The following is a 20000-nucleotide window of genomic DNA, read 5'->3' as shown; positions in this document are numbered from 1 at the left end:
CTGAAATAAAAGACAGCATTTCATTCTAAACCCACAGAATGTCGAGACACCCTGCAATCAGTAACTCAGGGAGAGATGGGTTTGGCCATTGTCATAGCCCTGGGGGCACACCTTAAAGCCTGGCACCAGATACGTTTGGGCCAAAGAGCAGTTAACCACAGATGCTGCTGCTAAAGGGACGCCATTTTCTGAGCTTCTTTTCGACTCATCTGAACCAATTCATAGCTAATACCCCCCTCTACAGTGGAAGTTGTTATGCAAGACATTAAACCTGCTCATTTACTGGTAAGGGTTCATCCACTGCTCAAGGACACAGGAGGTGGGCCGATCAGACTGGGAACGAACGGTTGGATGATCTCTCTCTCTCTTCCGTCCTCCCCTCGGGGTTCTGACGTCGCATTGCTTTATGATCCCTCTATGAAGTATGGCACCGCTCTCCCCCACGTCTTTTTAGCCATATTTGTCCTTCCCTGACTGCTACCCCCCCACCAGCTACCACGGCTACCGCACATGCTGTCAGTGCTACAAGAGCATTTTGTCACGGTGGTTTCTTCTGCGTGATGGATTCTTTTTTTCCCCTCAATTGTAGATGGCGTCATGTAAACCACAGTGAGTTACCGAGACGGGATGGTATGAATGCTTGCATGCTACTACCGTCAGTAGGGTCACTGGAGTTGTATGGTGATGGGCTCCATTCCTGATTGGGCCAGACGGGCCGAGGCTGAGTGGTGGTTTTTCCAGCAGCCTCTGGAGACCCTCTGTGTGTGCTGCTGCTGCGTCATCATGACAGAGATTCAGATCTCCTAGAAAACACAAACGCATAAAGGAACACATCTGCGGTGTCACTGTATAGCTAATGTTACACTCAACGAGTAGAATAGTGTACGGATGCACCAGGACATTCAATTCAACTACATCACACTGAATTTACATGACACAGCACCATTAACAAAGATATTCTTCTACTACTTCAGCCAAACTCAAATAGCATCGTGTGTGTTGTTCAAAAGTCAGCAGATCTTAGACATAGCATGGGATGCAAGCTAATGGACAGAGACACATAGAGCTGAAAGCATAAATCAGTAAATGACCTCACCTATCCGGTTAACATTGCAGTGAAATGATGGTGAATAAAGACTGTGTCAGTGTCGTACTTGTAATTATTATTTTTTTTCTTTGTAAAACAGCAAACGGGATGTATGATGTCAGTTACCCGAATCACTGAATCAGAGTCACTGACCGTAACATTACAGCCCATCTCTATAATTAGTGGCGGCTAATTCAGTATGGTGTGTGCGCTCCTTCATGTGGCTAAGCAGGGTTTCCGTCACTAAGTGCTAGTCATCCAAAGCCTGCATTCATACTTCGGGGACTTTGATTTCCACGTGCACGTACATAACCAGCATTAAGAACAATTCAACTGGTGCGTACCTTCAAATGGTATTGCACACTTGGCCCTTGTGCTATTGTTACTGAGCTTTTCTTTATAACGGTAATTGACAGGGGTAATTACACGGTGCTTTATGAAGCCATAAGTATATATGGCACAGCGTACAGTGACATATTAGTTGCAAGCAATAATTATAACTTGGAAAATGCCGGCTATAAAAACCTAATTAATGTTAGGCAATTTTAGATTGGAATGAGGCACTATAAAAACACAGGGTAGCACAACAGGGCTCTGGTATAGTGCTGTGTGTGTGTGTGTGTGTGTGTGTGTGTGTGTGTGTGTGTGTGTGTGTGTGTGAGTGTGTGTGTAGTGCTGGGGGGAAGAGGCAGACATGGCATCTGTTAAACTCATTTGCTGTGCACAGAGGGGGTCCCCCAAAGCAGAGACCACAGCACAGTACATCATGTGTACTCGAGCAGCTACATCTAAGAGCTCAGACACACACACACACACACACACACACACACACACACACACACACACACACAGCACACACATTTTAACATATGAGACCACACACACAGCTTTAAACCTAGAGATGAGTATATATGTTCACATGACAGCAGGAAAGCACACATAGTATACGGCCCACTATAGGCAAGAACTCACACCCACTCGCACGGTATAATGAGAGAGCACACTTGTCCAACCTCAGCAGCCGAGCGCATTTTCACCGACAAGGACAAGAATGCACACAGGCACAAACAAACTGTCCACTTCCAGTCCAAGTGTTAGTGTCCTGACATAAGGTCAGATCAGATCAGACACCTCTGATTAGGCCCCTGTTACCACTGGAAGGTCCAGAGGGGCGTGAGCCTTAGAGCCCCAGTTTGTTTTGGGTTGTCTAACAGCTCTGTTTACTGGAAACAAGGGCACGTATGAAAGGCACAGGGCTGTGAGAGCGCAGAAAGACAGAATGAAATGATTGGGCAATTTGGAAGTATTGCGAGACACAGTGAGCAGCTGGGTGGTGCCCTCTTGTTTTATAAACACACGAGTCGTGAGGTCATGGCACAAACACAATAACAAGATTAGGCTTTAATGGAGGTTCGCTGGGTGGCTGGGCCACTCATGCAATTGGCTATGAAAGATGGGCAGGATGGGTCCTCTCAGTACATGATGAGCCTGCGCAACTCACTGAAATGGATATAGGTAGGGATGAAGTGGAAAAGACTGTCATGGTGTGTTTCTATAATGGCTCTTACTTCCCACCTCTTTTTACATGTAAAATTCATCATATTGAGCTTTTTCTTTTTTTTTTTTTTTTTTCAAAGGGAAATGTACAAAAAAAATATCCTTTCATGATTTAAAATCGTCTGACACATTGGGTGTTACTCATTCTCTTTATGGAATGGTTGGCTCCATCCAGACTCCATTAGTTTGGACTCAAAAGCATTCTTAGCAGGTCAAACGTTAAATGTGCTACAAGAGTGACAGGTTAGTTTTTTCCCCTTACCGTGCATCAATCAATACATTGATTTAATTTTCCTCCATGCACAACCCTTTCAGTGTTCCCTTTTAAGAGTCAGAAATATTAAGGCTTTACAAGTTTGCAAAACGTCAGTGAATCTGCACTCAGGAGTCTAATCATTTTGAGCATGGAAGGAAACCAAAGAATTTTCATTCTTAAGGGAAAGGTAGGAATGAGTAGGCGGGAGGGTGCATTTAATACACGAATGCTAAATGAATTTATTTTATGAAATACAATAATCACTGTCATAAAAACATAAAATATTATTTTTGACATTTCTTCAGGACGCGCCTTCTCTCCTTGGTTTTATAGAGGTGAAAAAAAGGATATGGAAACGTGGAAGAAAAATTGAGCCTCATTAGACAGACTGGAAACGCATAAAAAATCAATTGGACATCAAACAGCAACAGGATATTATATCATAATTTACCGGGGGATGCCAATTGTTTGATTTATTTTACCACTTTTTAATGTTATGTTTGAAAACATTTATTTTAAATCCTATTTTCCAGGCCTTTAATAGAGGGCAGTCAGAGCATGATAAGCTAGGACTGAAAAACTCTCCTGCAAGAGGGTTTAAAGAGGCAGGGTAAGGGACCGTGATGGACCAGCTCTGCAGACTGAAACCAAGTTTCCAAGTCTGTGTGCACTGGTCCAGACAGCATTCCAGTGGGTTCTAGTATTTCAGTGAAAGGTAGAGAAGACACCAACCACAATAAAGCTTGACAAAAATATTTTATTTCAACCTTACTATGTTGGCAGCCGACAGCTTGACAACTCAGCGAATGGAGATGACTCAGACATGGTGTCTGTGAAACCGTTTTCATCTCAGACCATGCTCGACAAATCTCCCCAACATGTACGCATGCGGACCTGGCCCTTTCAGGTTTGGAAATGGTGTTTAGTTAGACCACTTCTGCCAGTCCTGATCCAGTTCCTTGTGTGTCACAGTCCATGGGCTTGTCTAGCTAATCGCCTATTTCACTTGCATGCTTTTGACAGACCATACTTAGAACACATAAAAATAGTACTGAATCCAGATGGGAAATGAGAAAAATGATAACAAGTCTCTACCATAAAAGGCAGAGTCTGCGGTTCGGTGTCAGTTTCATGAAAGGTTGTTGATATTTGAGGTCAACACCCCTCCCTTCCGTGCTCCTGAAGCAGCGAGTTGATTGGCTGGGATGGTTTATGGCTCAGTCTGAGCCACGATGTCCATTTCACATTTAGGACCAGGACTGTGTACAAACCAGTTTTTTTTGTGTAAACACTAGAACAGACAGGACTGTAAGGGGTGTGTACGGGATTAGAATTGCAGTGTAAAAGAGTAAACAAAGCAAAATAAAATAGTTTGTATTTGTAAGTGTCTGCATGTATAACAAGAGTTGTTGGTTATAACTGTTATCACATACACTTTTATCAGCACAAAAATATTAAAAAAAATGTAAGACTGAGAGAAGAGAATTGAATCCTTAGCTCTGGTTATACAAATCGTTCTACTGTGTAAACACAAAGTCTGTGTATGTTGTTACACATTGTTACTCAAATTGTAATATTGTGGATAATGGTGGTGTAAGTTGTGTACAAGGATGTTGTACAGCAGTCATTTAAAATAGTCGTGAATGTTGTTTGAAACCAGAAGTTGTTTTTGTTCAGTGACAAACTCTGAAAAGCGCCAGACAATGTGGATTGGATTTAAAACTAAAGCTCTCCTAAACTTTATGTCACATCTCATTGCCCTCGGTCAACTGCAGTGCGGCAGCACATAGAGATTATGAATCTCTGGTTTGGGCCTCAAATTTTTTCCTAATTAAATACAGGGCAATAGGCCCCACTTGTTTTCCCCAGTGCAATGGAACATTCAATTTCTTTAATCAACCACTTACGGCAAACAACAGCTCACAGGACCGGCGCTAGGAGTCATTTCGCATACTTGCTCTTCGGGGACTTGAGAAAGACACATCACTGTGGGTACTTCTGAAAATGAGCAAAAACTCAAACAGCTTGAAGTGGTCCAACCCAAACCCAATAGGAGGAGCCCAGGGCCCACAACAAAATGCACATTGTTCTGCCAGGATCCCTGGGTAACACATGCTGACATGGAGAGATGACAAATGCCAGAAGTGAAGACGGAGTTTTGTCTCCAACTGCTCGGCGTCAGTGCAAAGGGCATCTCCCTTTCCTGCTCTCCAACATCTTCTGTCTTCTGTCTTCTTCTAGTGTCCTCTTCGTGTCTCTACAGTGGTGAGGCAGGAAGACACTGTCTCAGAGGAACCCCAATCATGACTCCACTGAGGGCGTGGCTGGCGAGGCCTCTCTGCTGGCTTTCATCCGGTCTCCCCTGTTGTCTGCCTGCTCTTTTACTCTTCGTTACTTGGTTGCTCTCACAATACTCCAGTGTTCATTCTCATTGGCGACACCTCAGCATTGCCTTTCTACTGCATCTGTTTTCTCTTCTCACTGCGCGTCTCCTCCACTTCTCTCTCTCTCTATTCGTCTCTCCTCTTTCCCTTTTCACGACTGCTGACTACTGTGCTCAGTCTGTGGTAGGTAGGCATAACTGCTTAGGTCAGGCCGTGATCTGCTGATGAGACCACAGGCAGCCCCATGGCAGGGGTCTATTATAACCAGCTTACCAGGTAGGTACGGATAGGGAATATGCCAAGTGCCTTGTTAAGGTCTCCATGGCATGCATGTCTGTGTGTGGGTTTTGTGTTTCTCTGTGTGTCTGTGTGTGTGTTTCTGCTTGTGTGTGTATGTGTGTGTGTGTGTGTGTGTGTGTGTGTGTGTGTGTGTGTGTGTGTGTGTGTGTGCGCAGAGGTTGAAATCAGCAGGCACACAATTAACCTGATAGGTCTTTAAAAATACCTCTGTCATGGGTAACTGAGTGCGCGGAGGGCAATGGGAGAGGTTAGACTGGGGGCCATGCCAGGGCCAGGAGGGAAGCCTGGTGAGGGGCCTGGTGGCTCTGGTTAGGAGAAAAGGCAAACAGCAGACTCTTAGACCCATCAAAAGCCGATTAAACCGCTGATAAGAGGCTAACCACAGTGTGGTCACTGCCACAGGAAGTCTGTGTTGACAGCTGAGAAGTGTTCCCTTTTTTTTCTCTCAACCTCAAGAGCAAGCCACCATTTCAGCGGGTACATACGCACGGCGAGATCGATCTCACTTTCTCATGGCCTCCACGCAGAGTCCGGAGCCGAGAAGCACGGAGGGCGGAGCAGCAGCATTGTCAAAACAAGGGAGGGCTAAACAAAAAGGTGACTCAACACATCAAAAATGTCTTGATCACAAAGCTTGTAAAATTATATAGCTTTTTCCATTTCGTCGTTCAAAATTCCACCTTGTTTATTCTGCCGATAATTATGTGTAAAATGAGTTAATACATATGTATATGCTTGCAAAAGTACTTTAAGAGCCTATTTAGCATGGCTATTATGCACTTATCCGTCATAAAGGTAGGTCTGGATCCCACAGAGCTAACACAATCAGGGCAATAGCTAATTAGTGACCCCTGCATCCCAAATCACTTCTTAATTAAGGAGCCCATGGCGTTCCCATTGTTTTGGGCTAATTTAATTTTAGTATTCATGTTTACTCATTATTGCTGCGCAAAGGTGACAGAATGTCTGGGAGTGATATCACATATTTGATTTTTTTTTTTTTTCTCGCCATAAAGGTTGGCGAGGTCAAGGTCTTTCACAACAGATGGAGTTTAATGGGTGAGAGCTTTTTGAAGTTGTGTTTTTTTACCTCTGGATGTTTCCATGTTCTCACCAGCGGGATAATAAAGAATAATGAGTCTCGTGCTAGACACACCACTCCAAATAAAGCATATTGGTAAGTTAGACTTGCTAGTTGAGACATAATAAACAGCACCATCATTTGTATATTTACCTAAAATATACATATCACTACAGATGGCAGCAGTGTGGAGAGAGACAGTCTACGGCTATAGTAGGAGCTATTTCAACATCACCAACGGTACACTATTTTGGTTTTGTACTGCGCTCTTTTACTTCGAGTATAGATGTACTGGTAGGGAATATTGTTATGTAGATATCATGTACTGGTAGGTAATATTGTTATGTAGATGTTAGCAGTTAACACCAGAAATTCTTGTTTTCACCTATTTCTGTCTGTCTATGTCTGTGTTCTTTTGTCCTCTGTGATGTGCTTTCATAATTGTGTCACATTTATCAAAAATAAATACATTTTGCGAAGAAAAAAAAAATTCAAAAGATTTAACTTGGGTACATTGGGATAGTACCAGCAAACAATGTTTTGTGTGGACAAATAATTAAATAGCATAGGATAGATACGCTGAGTGTACATATTTCAATTTCTATAAACAACACATGCCGTGAGAGGCGTCAACACTGCCCTTACACAAAACCCAACACATGCCGTGAGAGGCGTCAACACTGCCCTTACACAAAACCCAACACATGCCGTGAGAGGCGTCAACACTGCCCTTACACAAAACCCAACACATGCCATGAGAGGCGTCAACACTGCCCTTACACAAAACCCAACACATGCCATGAGAGGCGTCAACACTGCCCTTACACAAAACCCAACACATGCCATGAGAGGCGTCAACACTGCCCTTACACAAAACCCAACACATGCCGTGAGAGGCGTCAACACTGCCCTTACACAAAACCCAACACATGCCGTGAGAGGCGTCAACACTGCCCTTACACAAAACCCAACACATGCCATGAGAGGCGTCAACACTGCCCTTACACAAAACCCAACACATGCCATGAGAGGCGTCAACACTGCCCTTACACAAAACCCAACACATGCCGTGAGAGGCGTCAACACTGCCCTTACACAAAACCCAACACATGCCGTGAGAGGCGTCAACACTGCCCTTACACAAAACCCAACACATGCCATGAGAGGCGTCAACACTGCCCTTACACAAAACCCAACACATGCCATGAGAGGCGTCAACACTGCCCTTACACAAAACCCAACACATGCCGTGAGAGGCGTCAACACTGCCCTTACACAAAACCCAACACATGCCGTGAGAGGCGTCAACACTGCCCTTACACAAAACCCAACACATGCCATGAGAGGCGTCAACACTGCCCTTACACAAAACCCAACACATGCCGTGAGAGGCGTCAACACTGCCCTCACACAAAACCCAACACATGCCGTGAGAGGCGTCAACACTGCCCTTACACAAAACCCAACACATGCCGTGAGAGGCGTCAACACTGCCCTTACACAAAACCCAACACATGCCATGAGAGGCGTCAACACTGCCCTTACACAAAACCCAACACATGCCGTGAGAGGCGTCAACACTGCCCTTACACAAAACCCAACACATGCCGTGAGAGGCGTCAACACTGCCCTTACACAAAACCCAACACATGCCGTGAGAGGCGTCAACACTGCCCTTACACAAAACCCAACACATGCCATGAGAGGCGTCAACACTGCCCTCACACAAAACCCAACACATGCCGTGAGAGGCGTCAACACTGCCCTTACACAAAACCCAACACATGCCGTGAGAGGCGTCAACACTGCCCTTACACAAACCCCAGCTGTTGTGCCTCTGCCCACCTGCCACTTTGTCTTCCAGCCTTCCTGCAGCGAGGGGAACGAGAGGGGCAGGTCCCCACCACAGCGGCCTTGGCTTTCACACACTTCTCCTGCAGCTCCCATGCCAGGTCCAAGATGAAGTCCATCTTGTTCTCCGTCTCGCCTATATGTACGCGGACGGCTGCCAGGTCAAGCATGTCTTAAAAAACAGCAACAGGCCACCTGCAGGTGTACATTCCTGCCATCTGGTCAAGTATGTCCACACCAACCAGTGAAAATAATAAAACAACCCATTTCGCTGGAATATAAAATGTTTACATAAAAGGTTGCTGACAATTTAATCACTGGCATATTTAAAAAAAATTAAAAAAATAAAACATTTTAAAGAGCAGTGCTTCTGTAGTTATGTAAAATGATACAAATCACCACTAAGCATCTAAGCCTTTTACGTGCATTTCACCTTAGCATTTTGACATCAAACATACAAAGAAAACAATTATGGTGAATGGAGATCTGTGCTTTTGCATGTAGTATTATACCTGTTGACTCTTCAGACCATGGGCAGGTTGTCTTCCATCAGTGTCAATGTTGCTCATGAATGATGTTGCACATTCTTCTTTCCCTAGAAATGATTGCTGTAGCATCAGAGTGCTTAGAGCCATTTGTGACAAAGGGCTTGAATAGTCTGAATCAAGGAAGTGTCAAGTTTAAAGTGAACATCTGCAGACAGTAGTCCCGCACCTCCCGCATTTCCTTAGCATTCATGGTTTGTTCAGAAGGTGCTGATGATTTGAGGTGCTCATGCAATGGCATGACAGTACAGGCAGGACTAAATTAGTATGCTATAGGTTCCTTTATTACAATGTATACTTAAAGTTAGCTCTGTCTACTGTTAGCTAGCTAGCTAGTGTGCTTTCCAGCCCAGCTACCAGCTGGTCCTCAAGTCAACACATTTGAAAAAGTAATGTTAATCACTGACAGTACAGAGTAGGGTCGTTATAAAATGATACTACTGTCCAGCCGCCATACTAACTTGACCACAAATATCTGGACTCGAACCTGCTGCCTTGGCCAAAGGAGGCAAGTGTGCTAGTAAGGCTAAAACAAATGGATACTAGCATCTGTCACCAGGGGTCTACTCATTGTATGGCTCTGTACCCGCTGGACACCATTATACTCACCCCTCTTAGCCTCACTCCACGACGTCGGCGTCACAGCACCAATGTAACCTGCGTTGTGTGAAGGGCTTCACTGGACTCAAACCCACATCCTTTGACACAGAAGGTGGTTGTGCTAGTGAGGAAATGGCCATTAGCCCCTCTCTTAAAGCAGCACAATGGAGGAATTGCTAATCGCTAACGAGATGCTAGCGGCTAAACCTAGCGAAACCTGTTGAAATTTGCTTACTTTGACACTATGACAAACTAGTGAGTCAAGAATATTCCTAACACAGTCAAACATCAAGCAAGTGCAACACAAGACGGCAAATACGTTACTTACTAGTCCGGCAGAGAGTAGTACCCGGGCGGCTTCCAGAAACTTACATAGCCAAGTAATATGCCAACGTACCCTGGTATGGCAATGGCACAGAGGCGATTCTCCATATTAAACGTCATTGTAGCGCCCCAATCTTTTTAAGCTGTTATTTTAAGGTAAAATTGCTAAATCTAACCCTAACCCTAAAGCAGGGGTGGACTGGCCATCGGGGATACCGGGGGAATCCCCGGTGGGCCGACGGGGTTGGGGTGGTCCAAAACACCGGCCCAAATTCATCACCAACCGGCCCTCCCTCTAATATCGCCGGCACAGACTATACTGTATGCTTCAGAGAACACGTATAATTTACTCGAAGAACTTTAGTTGTTGGAAACTACTGACTGAAATTTATACTACTGCTCGCGGTCTGTATTCACACTCATGGTGCCTAGTTTTCCAAAAAAATTCTGAAGTGTCTTCTGAAATGTGTTCTTATGGACTTCGGAAGACCACCATAAGAAAAGATACCCACCTGATTCATAAACGCCTGAAAATGGGTTTTTACACAGCCGAAGTGTTCTCAGTAGGGCTGTCAATCGATTAAAAAAAATTAACTAATTAATCGCACATTTTGAAATTAATTAATCGCGATTAAAAGTTTTTTTTTCTTCTGAAGACTAAATCTTATAAATTAACGAGTAATCACTTCATACAGCGTGTATTTTAGATACTGTTGTTTAATTGTATTTTTTTTTTTTAAACACAATGGTGCGCCTCGACGGTAAATCGTAAGAATTTCCCCTGAAGCAATTCGAATCACCTCAATCAGCCCACTGTCCTCAACTATGTTGATGGGCCGACAGTCACCGGCAACCCAAATGGCAACCTTTTCACGGACTGGTCTAGTTATTTTCCTAGAGAAGTCATGGAGTGTAGGTTGGCGATTATCTAACCTGGGACTACTTTCTGTCGGGTGCTTTGCATTAAGGTGATAACTTCAAGACGAGCTGCTTCTGTGATAGCTAAATTCAGCTTGACAAATGCTGCATACAACTTTAGTTTTATTGATTGTTCCGTCATTTTGGCTCTTAAACAGAGACTTTCCGCCCAACAATCCCTCAGCTCCCTCCATCTTCAACTACCGCAGTGGTTCTCAAACTTTTTCTGTCATTCCCCACTTTGAACAAGGGGGGCTATTCAAGCCCCACCTGTCCCTCATCGCTCCCATAAAATGGTAGGCCAAGCCCCCTACTTACGGGCTACATTGCCCGAGGGGACACATGTTCAAGTCTGGCCTGATGTAATTTCCCAATCCTTTCCCCACCTCTTCTCTACCTCGCTTCCTGTCATAACTTCATGTCCTATCCAAATAAAGGCATTAAAAAAAAAAATTGCGTTAAAATATTTTATCGCGTTAATCGCGGCCGCATTAATCGCATAGATTAACGCGTTAACGCTGACAGCCCTAGTTCTCAGCTGTGCGGATTAAGGATGAGGATTCTTAAATTGAACGCACTACTCAACACTTGCGTAACTCGCTCGCAGACAAAGTCGTTTTTAAAAGTGAGAGCATGTCATCAGCACCAAAACGTAAAGGTGAAGCTGAAAAGCTCAGGGAGAAAAAGAAAAGATGTCTGCAGGAAGGAATGTTTAAAAATCTCTGATTTATTTGGGAAAGCACCAACTGGAGACAGTGATACGAAGGCAAATTGTGGCGTTGACTTGGCCAATAACTGGGAATGTGGAAACATTTATAAACATTTTTTTTCTGTACTAATGTGACTAATGGTTTTTAGTCCAATAAGTTTCAATGGTGTAGTTTTAAGAAGTTTTCTCAGCAGTGTAATGTAGTGTCATGTAAAGAGTGAGTTAAGTAAATTGTAGTTACATGGCAACTACAAGGTTGTTTCAAACAGATGGTATTTCATGTATAAGGAGTCTTTAGCTGGGCTAATCACCCCAAACTGATCAAACAATATTTGAATTAATAATTTAATTACTTCTCAAACGTTCTACTACAGCCTGGACCTTCACACTCCCCAGACTCCACACACACTAATCAAAGCCTGACATTATCTGCCATCAATGCTCTGCCCTGATTTTGCTCCTCTCTTTCTCCCTCTCTCTCCCTTTCGGTCCTGGTTTTATGGGATCATGATTCACGCTCAATTAAATGTCTATTTCATTTCAAGTCCTGCCAGCTCATTTGGCACATGGGTGAGGCGACGGCAGGCAGGCAGACAGTCAGTGGGAATGCCAGAGTCAGTGTGAGCCTGACGTCCAACTAAGGAGTATGTATGTGCCCACCGATGAACACACTGTTCTTGCCACCACAGAGAACAGCATTCTGGGTAAGAGTTTATTTTTATTGGGCGGAAACCTTTGACTACTGACTTTTCTTGCATTAACACTGGCAAGTTGTATTAAAAGTATGGGAAGACATCAGAGTCAAACTGCTTTCTCAAACCCTATGTTTATATGATACATGTAAGTGATCACTAGTAAAGGAGTTGCAAATATCAGAATCGAGGTTCCCACCGCGAGATATATATTTCTTGGATTTACTGAGATTTGAGTTTGCTGTAAGATCCTCATCACCCCGGTTGGCAGAGCATTTGGTAAGTACTATTTAAATGTATAGTGCTTACCTGATCTTGGGAAATATAGGCAGTAGACTATAGTCATTTCTAACAGGCAACCCCCTGTGTAGAAATAGACAACTTGGGCTTCTTTGAAAGCTCTATTCCGGGTGTTTTGTCAGAAATCGGAGTAACCCTCCCCTATTCTGAAAAACACTCTATCCGGGCCTTAATATGCTCTATCCGGGCTCCATAGCGAGCTCTATCCAGTCTCTATAACGAGGTCTATCCGGCCCTTTTAGGCTCTTTCCGGGCTCCATAGCGAGATCTATCCAGGCAATTTGGTCCAATGCGGACTGAGCCGTAGTTTGAACATTTGCTCTACTCGGGTTACTTGCCGCTCAGATATGAATCCCAAGAGAATAGAAGTGCTTGTGGTCATAATGGGTGTTTGAAAGAGGATCTTGCGCTTTAGAATCAAGACTATAAATGTGAAACGTAATTGTTTATGATACAAATATTCTCTTATTTATTATTATTATAATTATTTAAATCCGAGGACGTCTGTAGAATTGATGTGAACGCAATCACCAACGATTTCTCATAAATTCAGCCCTTAAGAACATGGGTGCACTCCAATCTGGCCGATTTACGACTGCTATTTAGCGTTCTTAAATTCTGTTCTAAGTTAAGAACGAATCCCGGAAGAGAAAACTTTCATGAATGCCAGAATTGTCCCGCGAACTTCGTAAGTGGAGTGAAGTAGATTTTCATTTTAGGATATCATGATTAACAGCCACTTGCAATTATACACTATACTACGGAACCATATGGCTTTAGATCTCCTGTTCGCTTCACAGGGTGGTAATCGGCAAGGAATGCTGTATTTACATATCTGATGCGACCAGTTCTGTTGAGGATTTGGACCAAATTGTGAAACAGGCTCTAGGAGGCTGAACCCGTTACATTTAGCTCTCTTTGGGGGCCGTTGCCATCATACTGATGGCTGTCTTTGCCCTCATGTACTGTTGTTGTTATTGCTCTCCTATGATCGGTCAACTCCTGTACCACCCCAAAAGGCCTAAACAAACATAGCAGGAGAGGCCAGAACACGTTTCTGGGAAACTGGATAAGACAATTGTTTAATCCGAACACATTCATTTTCTTTTAGTTTTGTCTTAAAGTCATCATGTGTCTTTGAGTTTGTTCCTTGTTCCTACTGTTTTCATTTCATTTCCCTGATGGTTACCATGTACATGTACCTTTACTTTACTTCTGTTTAATACCTGGATGCACTCACGACTGAAGACAGGATGGTCATTTCAGAATGGTGTCGGAGAGGAATTTGGTCCCAAACATCCAAGAGGTTTCCCACCAAATTGGCTAAACGTGTGGTTTACTCTGAAAACATGGGTTACGCCTTTCCTCGTGAGAGTGTGACATCTTCAGTGGAGGGAGACTGACAATCACTCAATTCAAGCAAAATTGACTCTGATCTCACAACAATGATTTGTGTCCAAGTCAGAAAGACTTGGAAAGGGGGACTGAAGGAGTTGGAAATATCAGAATCAATGGGTCAGAACTTATAATGATTGATTTAATAATCCAATGAATCTTATATTCATTTGATATTTGTTGCTTGTAATTGGACGTTAGGCTAAAACGTAAGCATTTCTGGTTGAATATACTGAGGTGGCATGACTTGAGGGAGGTGTGAAAGTGTTCTCACCTCTCCCCTCCTCTTGGTCGTATCAAAGTGTCTTTGATGGCCTCTTGCCTTCATGAATACCGGCCTCTGAGACAGTTGCTCACAGCTGGATCTCTTAACCAATTCCCCCTGTGTAGCAAATGGCTCGGAGCCCTCCCGTCCCGTCAGAGGTAGTAATCTGATCCATATTCATGGAGGGAAGGGGTTATGGGGTGACACCCCTTGTGCTATGGAAGATATAAGAACGGTAATGTTACAATGGCTGACTCGAAGAGACATGGGTGAAGCTTTTGAGTGAAACCTCTTTCTCTCTCCCTTGATGCGCATCATTGTACAAGATTAAACCTGTTTTAATGACTGATCATATCTCAGACTAAGTCTCCAACATTCTTTTGGTACAATACAAATGACCATCACTAGTTATGAATAGGGAGAAAGAAAACAAATATATTAACAGTCAGAATGTATTTTGGAGTGCATTTTAATTGGAATATAAACACACTGTACACATAGCTCATAACCAGATGCACAGAATTGTGATGTTTAAAATACAAGGCACAAAGCACAGGCAGAAGGTGTTTTTTTTTTTGGGGTGATTTTACAAAAAATACAACATTAAATAGGAATCTCAGCAATATCCCTGCAACAGCAATATTTTAAATAAAAACACAAAACAAGAACAGGCCAGTAGGATTGTCAAGTATGTGACTTTGCATAGTATGGCAATTACACTGAGTGCAGAAGCTACTGAATGCGTCTGACTGAGACCGTTCAGTGCATTTCAGAATGATGAAACTGAATGAGGCCTCTATTTCACCAGGGTGAAGGTAGACTGTGATATGATGGCCAGGTGTAACATTCAAGTCTTGTTTTGTAATTGTCTTTTTTCAGCAATGCTCTGAGCTAAACCCACCATGTTTAGGATACAGATCAGAGTCAAAGCGCTAAAATGGCACAAATTTGAGAACTAAAAAATTCAGAACGCTACACCGAGAGCACAATACAAGCAAGTGAGGTCCGTAAATCAAGTCTTCCTTTCAGTCGCTTCGACCGAGCGTGATTCTTTCCCTGCTTCCCTCTCTCGTTCTGCCTCTCCACCCTCTCCCTCTTTCCCAAAGCCCTCTCCATAACCTCTACACACCCAGCTCAATGGGGGCTATATAAAGATCAAAGTGTTCCACTTCTCTTTTCTCCTACTTTTTTGCCTTCCAAAACTTGTGTACTCCAGGAAATCCACGGAGATTGCAGCAGATTACCCATAGTCATCTGACCTTTCCTGTTCCGACGGACAGCGCTGTGAACTCCCCCGGTAGCTAAATACACCACTAAGCGAGCCGGCGAAACCGAAAGGTCAAATTTATGTAATCGGGTTCTGTGGCATGCTGCCCCCTCAGCTTGACCTCGGCCATAACGCGGTAGCGACCCCGGAGCGCACCTGTTCAAATGTTACGGTGGGCAGAGAGAAGCGTGCGCCAATGCACCGTCAGGCCTGATTGTACCGAGGCCAAAAGATATGTTTCTTTCGGGTGATTGTTTTCGCACTCGCATGCATGTGCAGGGCACACACTTTTTCTCACACTGGCTCACAGACGGAGCCCCCCTGATGACCCCCGGCACATTTCATGGTGAATTTCTTCAAACCAAAACAACAGATCTGATGGTTATCTCTGTATCAGTGGCTGACAGCGGGGCCCCAGTTAATAACTAGCCTTCCCCAGACCTTACAAGCACAGTGAACAAATCCTGGATTTAACCTGGAGAATGAGGGGGTGTTGAAAGGGCTAGCAGCAGAAGGAGGGAGGGCGAGAGAGAGAGGGGGAGGAGGCACGAGGCAGATCTATCTTCCTCGCTCTGCGTGAAGGAAGAAGAAAGGAGCGTCTGGCTGTGAAAAAAGGGCAGAGTTTTACTAGCGACATGAAAAAGGGATTAAACAGAAAGAGAGATTAAAGTGTTACAGGGAATCAAAGAGAATACAGAAGAGGGTTCATGGCCCGGTCGCCCGGAGGGCAGAGGCACGCAAGAGACACACACACTTTTAACCTCCCTGACACATACGCACATGATATTCACACAGGTACTCTCTCTCACACATCGCATGTGGAACCATTCCTGCGTGTATGTATACACCTACTCTAAGAGACCTTCGTAATACCCATGGCAACAGAAAAAACTAAAAAAACATACCTCATATCTCATCTCATTTGCAAGGCACAGGCAAGGAGGAGCACGACATAAGAGGTAGACTTGCATACGAAGTCAATTCAAGAACACTTTTAGGCCAGGAGGGGGAAGGATGAGCATTTTGCTGCATATAGGCAAGATTGTGGTAAGAAGGAAGAGATCAGTAGTAGGGAGGGAAGTCAGTAAGTAGTTTCCCAAGCCACTATTATTATATGTTCTTAAGGCTAACAGTGAAATCACAGTGCAGCTAATCCTGCCATATGTAAAAAAAAAAATAAAAAAAAATGATGCACCCATGATACATGATGGTATAAGCCTCAGAGAATGTTACATAAATAAAGCTGGACTTCTTCCGGGTCAAAGGTGAGTGTCTGTAAATACTCATTGTTAATGACACAATATAAATACACCTAGTCATTACCTAGTCAAAATGGGAACAGACATGTTGTTAGAAAATCCATGTGGGGTGCCCAAACATAAAAAAAAATACTGATATTTGATGCCAGTGTACGGATGATGTATCACAACATAAAGTCTTACGACACATTGCCACGTTATTTCTTGTCCCACCCATGAGAAGCAGTGCTCCCCCCTCTGCCCCCCCCCCCCACCCCCTGCACATAGCTCCTCACTCAGTCCCCTTCTCTCCTCTTCCAAAGGGAGCCACCAGCTTCATAGCTGCATAGTTCTGTGAAGAAGAGAGACCAAAAGACAAAATGGGACAGTGAGAGAGAGTCAGCACTGGACTTCCAGCATTCAGGACATCCTTACTCATCAGTTAAGACACTTCTATCTCAGGGGTATCCATCAATGGTGTACCTAACCCCCTCATGAACAGACATACAGTCACACAACATACTTACGTGCTGGAACAAACTTTGCGGAGAGACATGACCATAAATACAACAATTCTATCTCACAGATCTGAGAGGCCCATCCCTCGTTCTCTATCTGTGCAAAGTATGGAGACGGAGAAGCATGCTGCATCCTCACCGGGAAGGCATAGAGGAAGACTCCAGCGAAGAGAAGGACGAAGAAAAGAATGATAAGGGCGAGGATGACCCACTTGAAGCGCCTCCACAGGATGTACCTCATGGTCTTGTAGGGAGAAGAGAACCACAGGAAGGAGGTATCGGGGCGCCTGGAAAACAGAGAATACAGTTCAGAGATTATTTCTATTATTTAGAACAAGAGAATACAGTTCAGAGATTATTTCATAAAAACAGAGAATACAGTTCAGAGATTATTTCTATTATTTAGAACAAGAGAATACAGTTCAGAGATTATTTCTATTATTTAGAACAAGAGAATACAGTTCAGAGATTATTTCTATTATTTAGCAAAAGTTTGTTTCTCAGCATTTCAAGTATTTCAAGAGCAGGATGCGACTAGGTTCAGTCTCCAGGGAACACATGTCATATGCAGAGTGTGCTGCTTGTTACTTTGGGTTAAAGCACCAGCTCCGCCCGGTGTGTCCTGCATTCATCCTTGAGATCCAGAATGACTAGTCCTATTAGACTGGTCCATGACACACAGTAAGCACCCGTTGTCCTAACACAGCAGACTTACTTAGGCTCCTCGAGGTGAGGGTTCATGTTGGGCTCATCTCGGCCCAGCCCAGAGGGCCTCTCTTCCTGCTCCTGCTCGGGCACGATCTCCAGGGACATCTCCACTTTTCCCTGAGGAGGAAGTAAGAGCGAGGGAGGGAGGGAGGTCCGTGTGAGGGGAGATGGATGTATAGTATGTTTCTGAAACGTCTGGATTTGTGCAGAGGGCGGATCACACTTACGGCCATGACTTTTTCTCCATTGGCATCACACACACAGGGCCACCAGCCTTTCACTGTCTTCTGCTCAAAGAGGGAGACCAGCTTCTCCGGGGCCTGATGCAACAGATCCAGCGTGCACTTCTCCGCAGACTTGGCTGGCCGCAGCATGTGATTCAGATCCATCTCCAAACAACCTGCATGACAGACATGGAATCTCAATCTCTGAGGTCTCCTCTATACGTTTACTCACGCACACACACACACACACACACACACTGTACATTACTTTAGAGGTATGGGCAACCATACACACTCAGAAGAAACCATGGCTCCAAAGAATTGTGGAATTACAGAGGAGATGGAAAAACAATAAGGCTGAGTTATGGTACACAAAGTACGACTTCCTTGTCACTTTGTTGAGATGATCTTCTGGCTTACTTGACAAAGATTCCCTCGCACAAAACCTACACAGGCTTACACATCACATTCCCTTCAGATGTGATTCCATCTACACTAAATCTGCGCACTCCCTTTTACTTCCTACTGTCATGTGCCGTCTGAAACATGGGCCAAAAAATGTCAGTGTGGTTTTTAGGGAGGTAGACTGACGAACAAGAGGGAAAGAAAGGATAGAGTATAGGAAAGAGAGGAGTGAAATCAGGGGGAAAGGTATTGCTGTTGACTTTTTCCCCCCTCATGTTGCTCCCACATTGTGCATAATGTTCCGTTACCAAGATAGTCATCGAAGGAGAACTTGTCATTGTCCCAGATCTGGATGGAGAACTTGGGGGGCAGCTTGGACTCAGCCTTGTCTAAACTCCAGAAGTGCTCCTACAAAGGGAGAGAGAAAATATGTTTGTAGGTGAGGTGTGTTTCTCAGTGAAAGAAGTTCTAGGAAAAACAGATTGCACACTGTGTGTGTGTGTGTGTGTGTGTGTGTGTGTGTGTGTGTGTGTGTGTGTTTGTGAACGTGTGTGTGTGTGTGTGTGTGTGTGTGTGTGTGTGTGTGTGTGTGTGTGAACGTGAGGTTAAGTCAGAGGCAGATTGTACACACATGCATGTGTGAGCGTGACAGACAAAGGGAGATTCAGACAGAGGGATTGGGGACTGCCACTTGCAACATCAATTCCACACCACCTTGCCAGACAGGATTCCATTGCCATGACAACATTCCCTACTGTACTCCTGCAGTGATGGATGGAGCCACAGGCGCGGTGGGAATAATGAGGGCCGCTTCACAGCCGTCTGTTGCTACACTGCATCAGTAAACAAGTGCTGTCTACACACTTTGCCTGACGACCTTAGCCAGGGCCGTAAAAACAAACACTCCAGGAGCAGATTTATCACATTTAATCATTTTCCGAACACGTCCGAGTGAGTCATTTTTCTCTCTTCTTCACAAATCATAGGATTCAGTCACCTCGATTCATCAAAGTGCTAAAGCCAAACAAATCAATCACCTGACAGTAGCCACAATATGTGTCTTAATATACAGTGGAGTGGAATTGCTAGCGTAAATCTTACGCTAACCGATTTCTCCACAGCTAAGCCCAGACCATAAGTGTCATATCTATCAAAGCTGTTTCCCCCCTCCAGCTGTGACAGCAGCTCCAAAACAGCTACTGTGCCCTCAGGTTTCCCCACTGCTCTCTCACAACACATATATCACAGTGGCAGCCTCGGGTGCAATAAACTCAACTGGATAAGCAGCTACGGAACCTAACATTTGGTGCGCTCTCTTCCCAGCCAAGAGGCAGCAGCAGCAGCAGCAGCCGGGCCCCGGGGACACTCACCTTCTT

General features: G+C 44.3%; 1 protein-coding gene across 9 annotated transcripts in view; it reads right to left on the bottom strand.

The window, feature by feature from the left end:
* Nucleotides 1-14717: 14717 nt before the first annotated feature.
* The window catches only part of dysf (dysferlin, limb girdle muscular dystrophy 2B (autosomal recessive)), a 76520-nt gene continuing 71237 nt past the window's right edge, over nt 14718-20000 (bottom strand). For all 9 annotated transcript variants that reach the window (XM_031584586.2, XM_031584591.2, XM_031584590.2 and 6 more), the window contains 6 exons: nt 19995-20000; nt 18933-19032; nt 18223-18395; nt 18003-18112; nt 17427-17574; nt 14718-17121 (listed from right to left, as the gene is read on the bottom strand). The exon at nt 19995-20000 is cut by the window's right edge and continues 136 nt beyond it. In XM_031584586.2, coding sequence (XP_031440446.1) covers nt 17062-17121; nt 17427-17574; nt 18003-18112; nt 18223-18395; nt 18933-19032; nt 19995-20000 — 597 coding nt within the window. In that variant the 3' untranslated portion in view covers nt 14718-17061. The remainder of the gene's footprint in view (nt 17122-17426; nt 17575-18002; nt 18113-18222; nt 18396-18932; nt 19033-19994) is intronic.

Source organism: Clupea harengus, chromosome 18 (genome assembly GCF_900700415.2).
Source record: "Clupea harengus chromosome 18, Ch_v2.0.2, whole genome shotgun sequence".
Classification (NCBI taxonomy): domain Eukaryota; kingdom Metazoa; phylum Chordata; class Actinopteri; order Clupeiformes; family Clupeidae; genus Clupea; species Clupea harengus.
The sequence above is the reverse complement of the archived record's forward strand: the minus strand, read 5'-3'. Positions and strand labels throughout refer to the sequence as shown.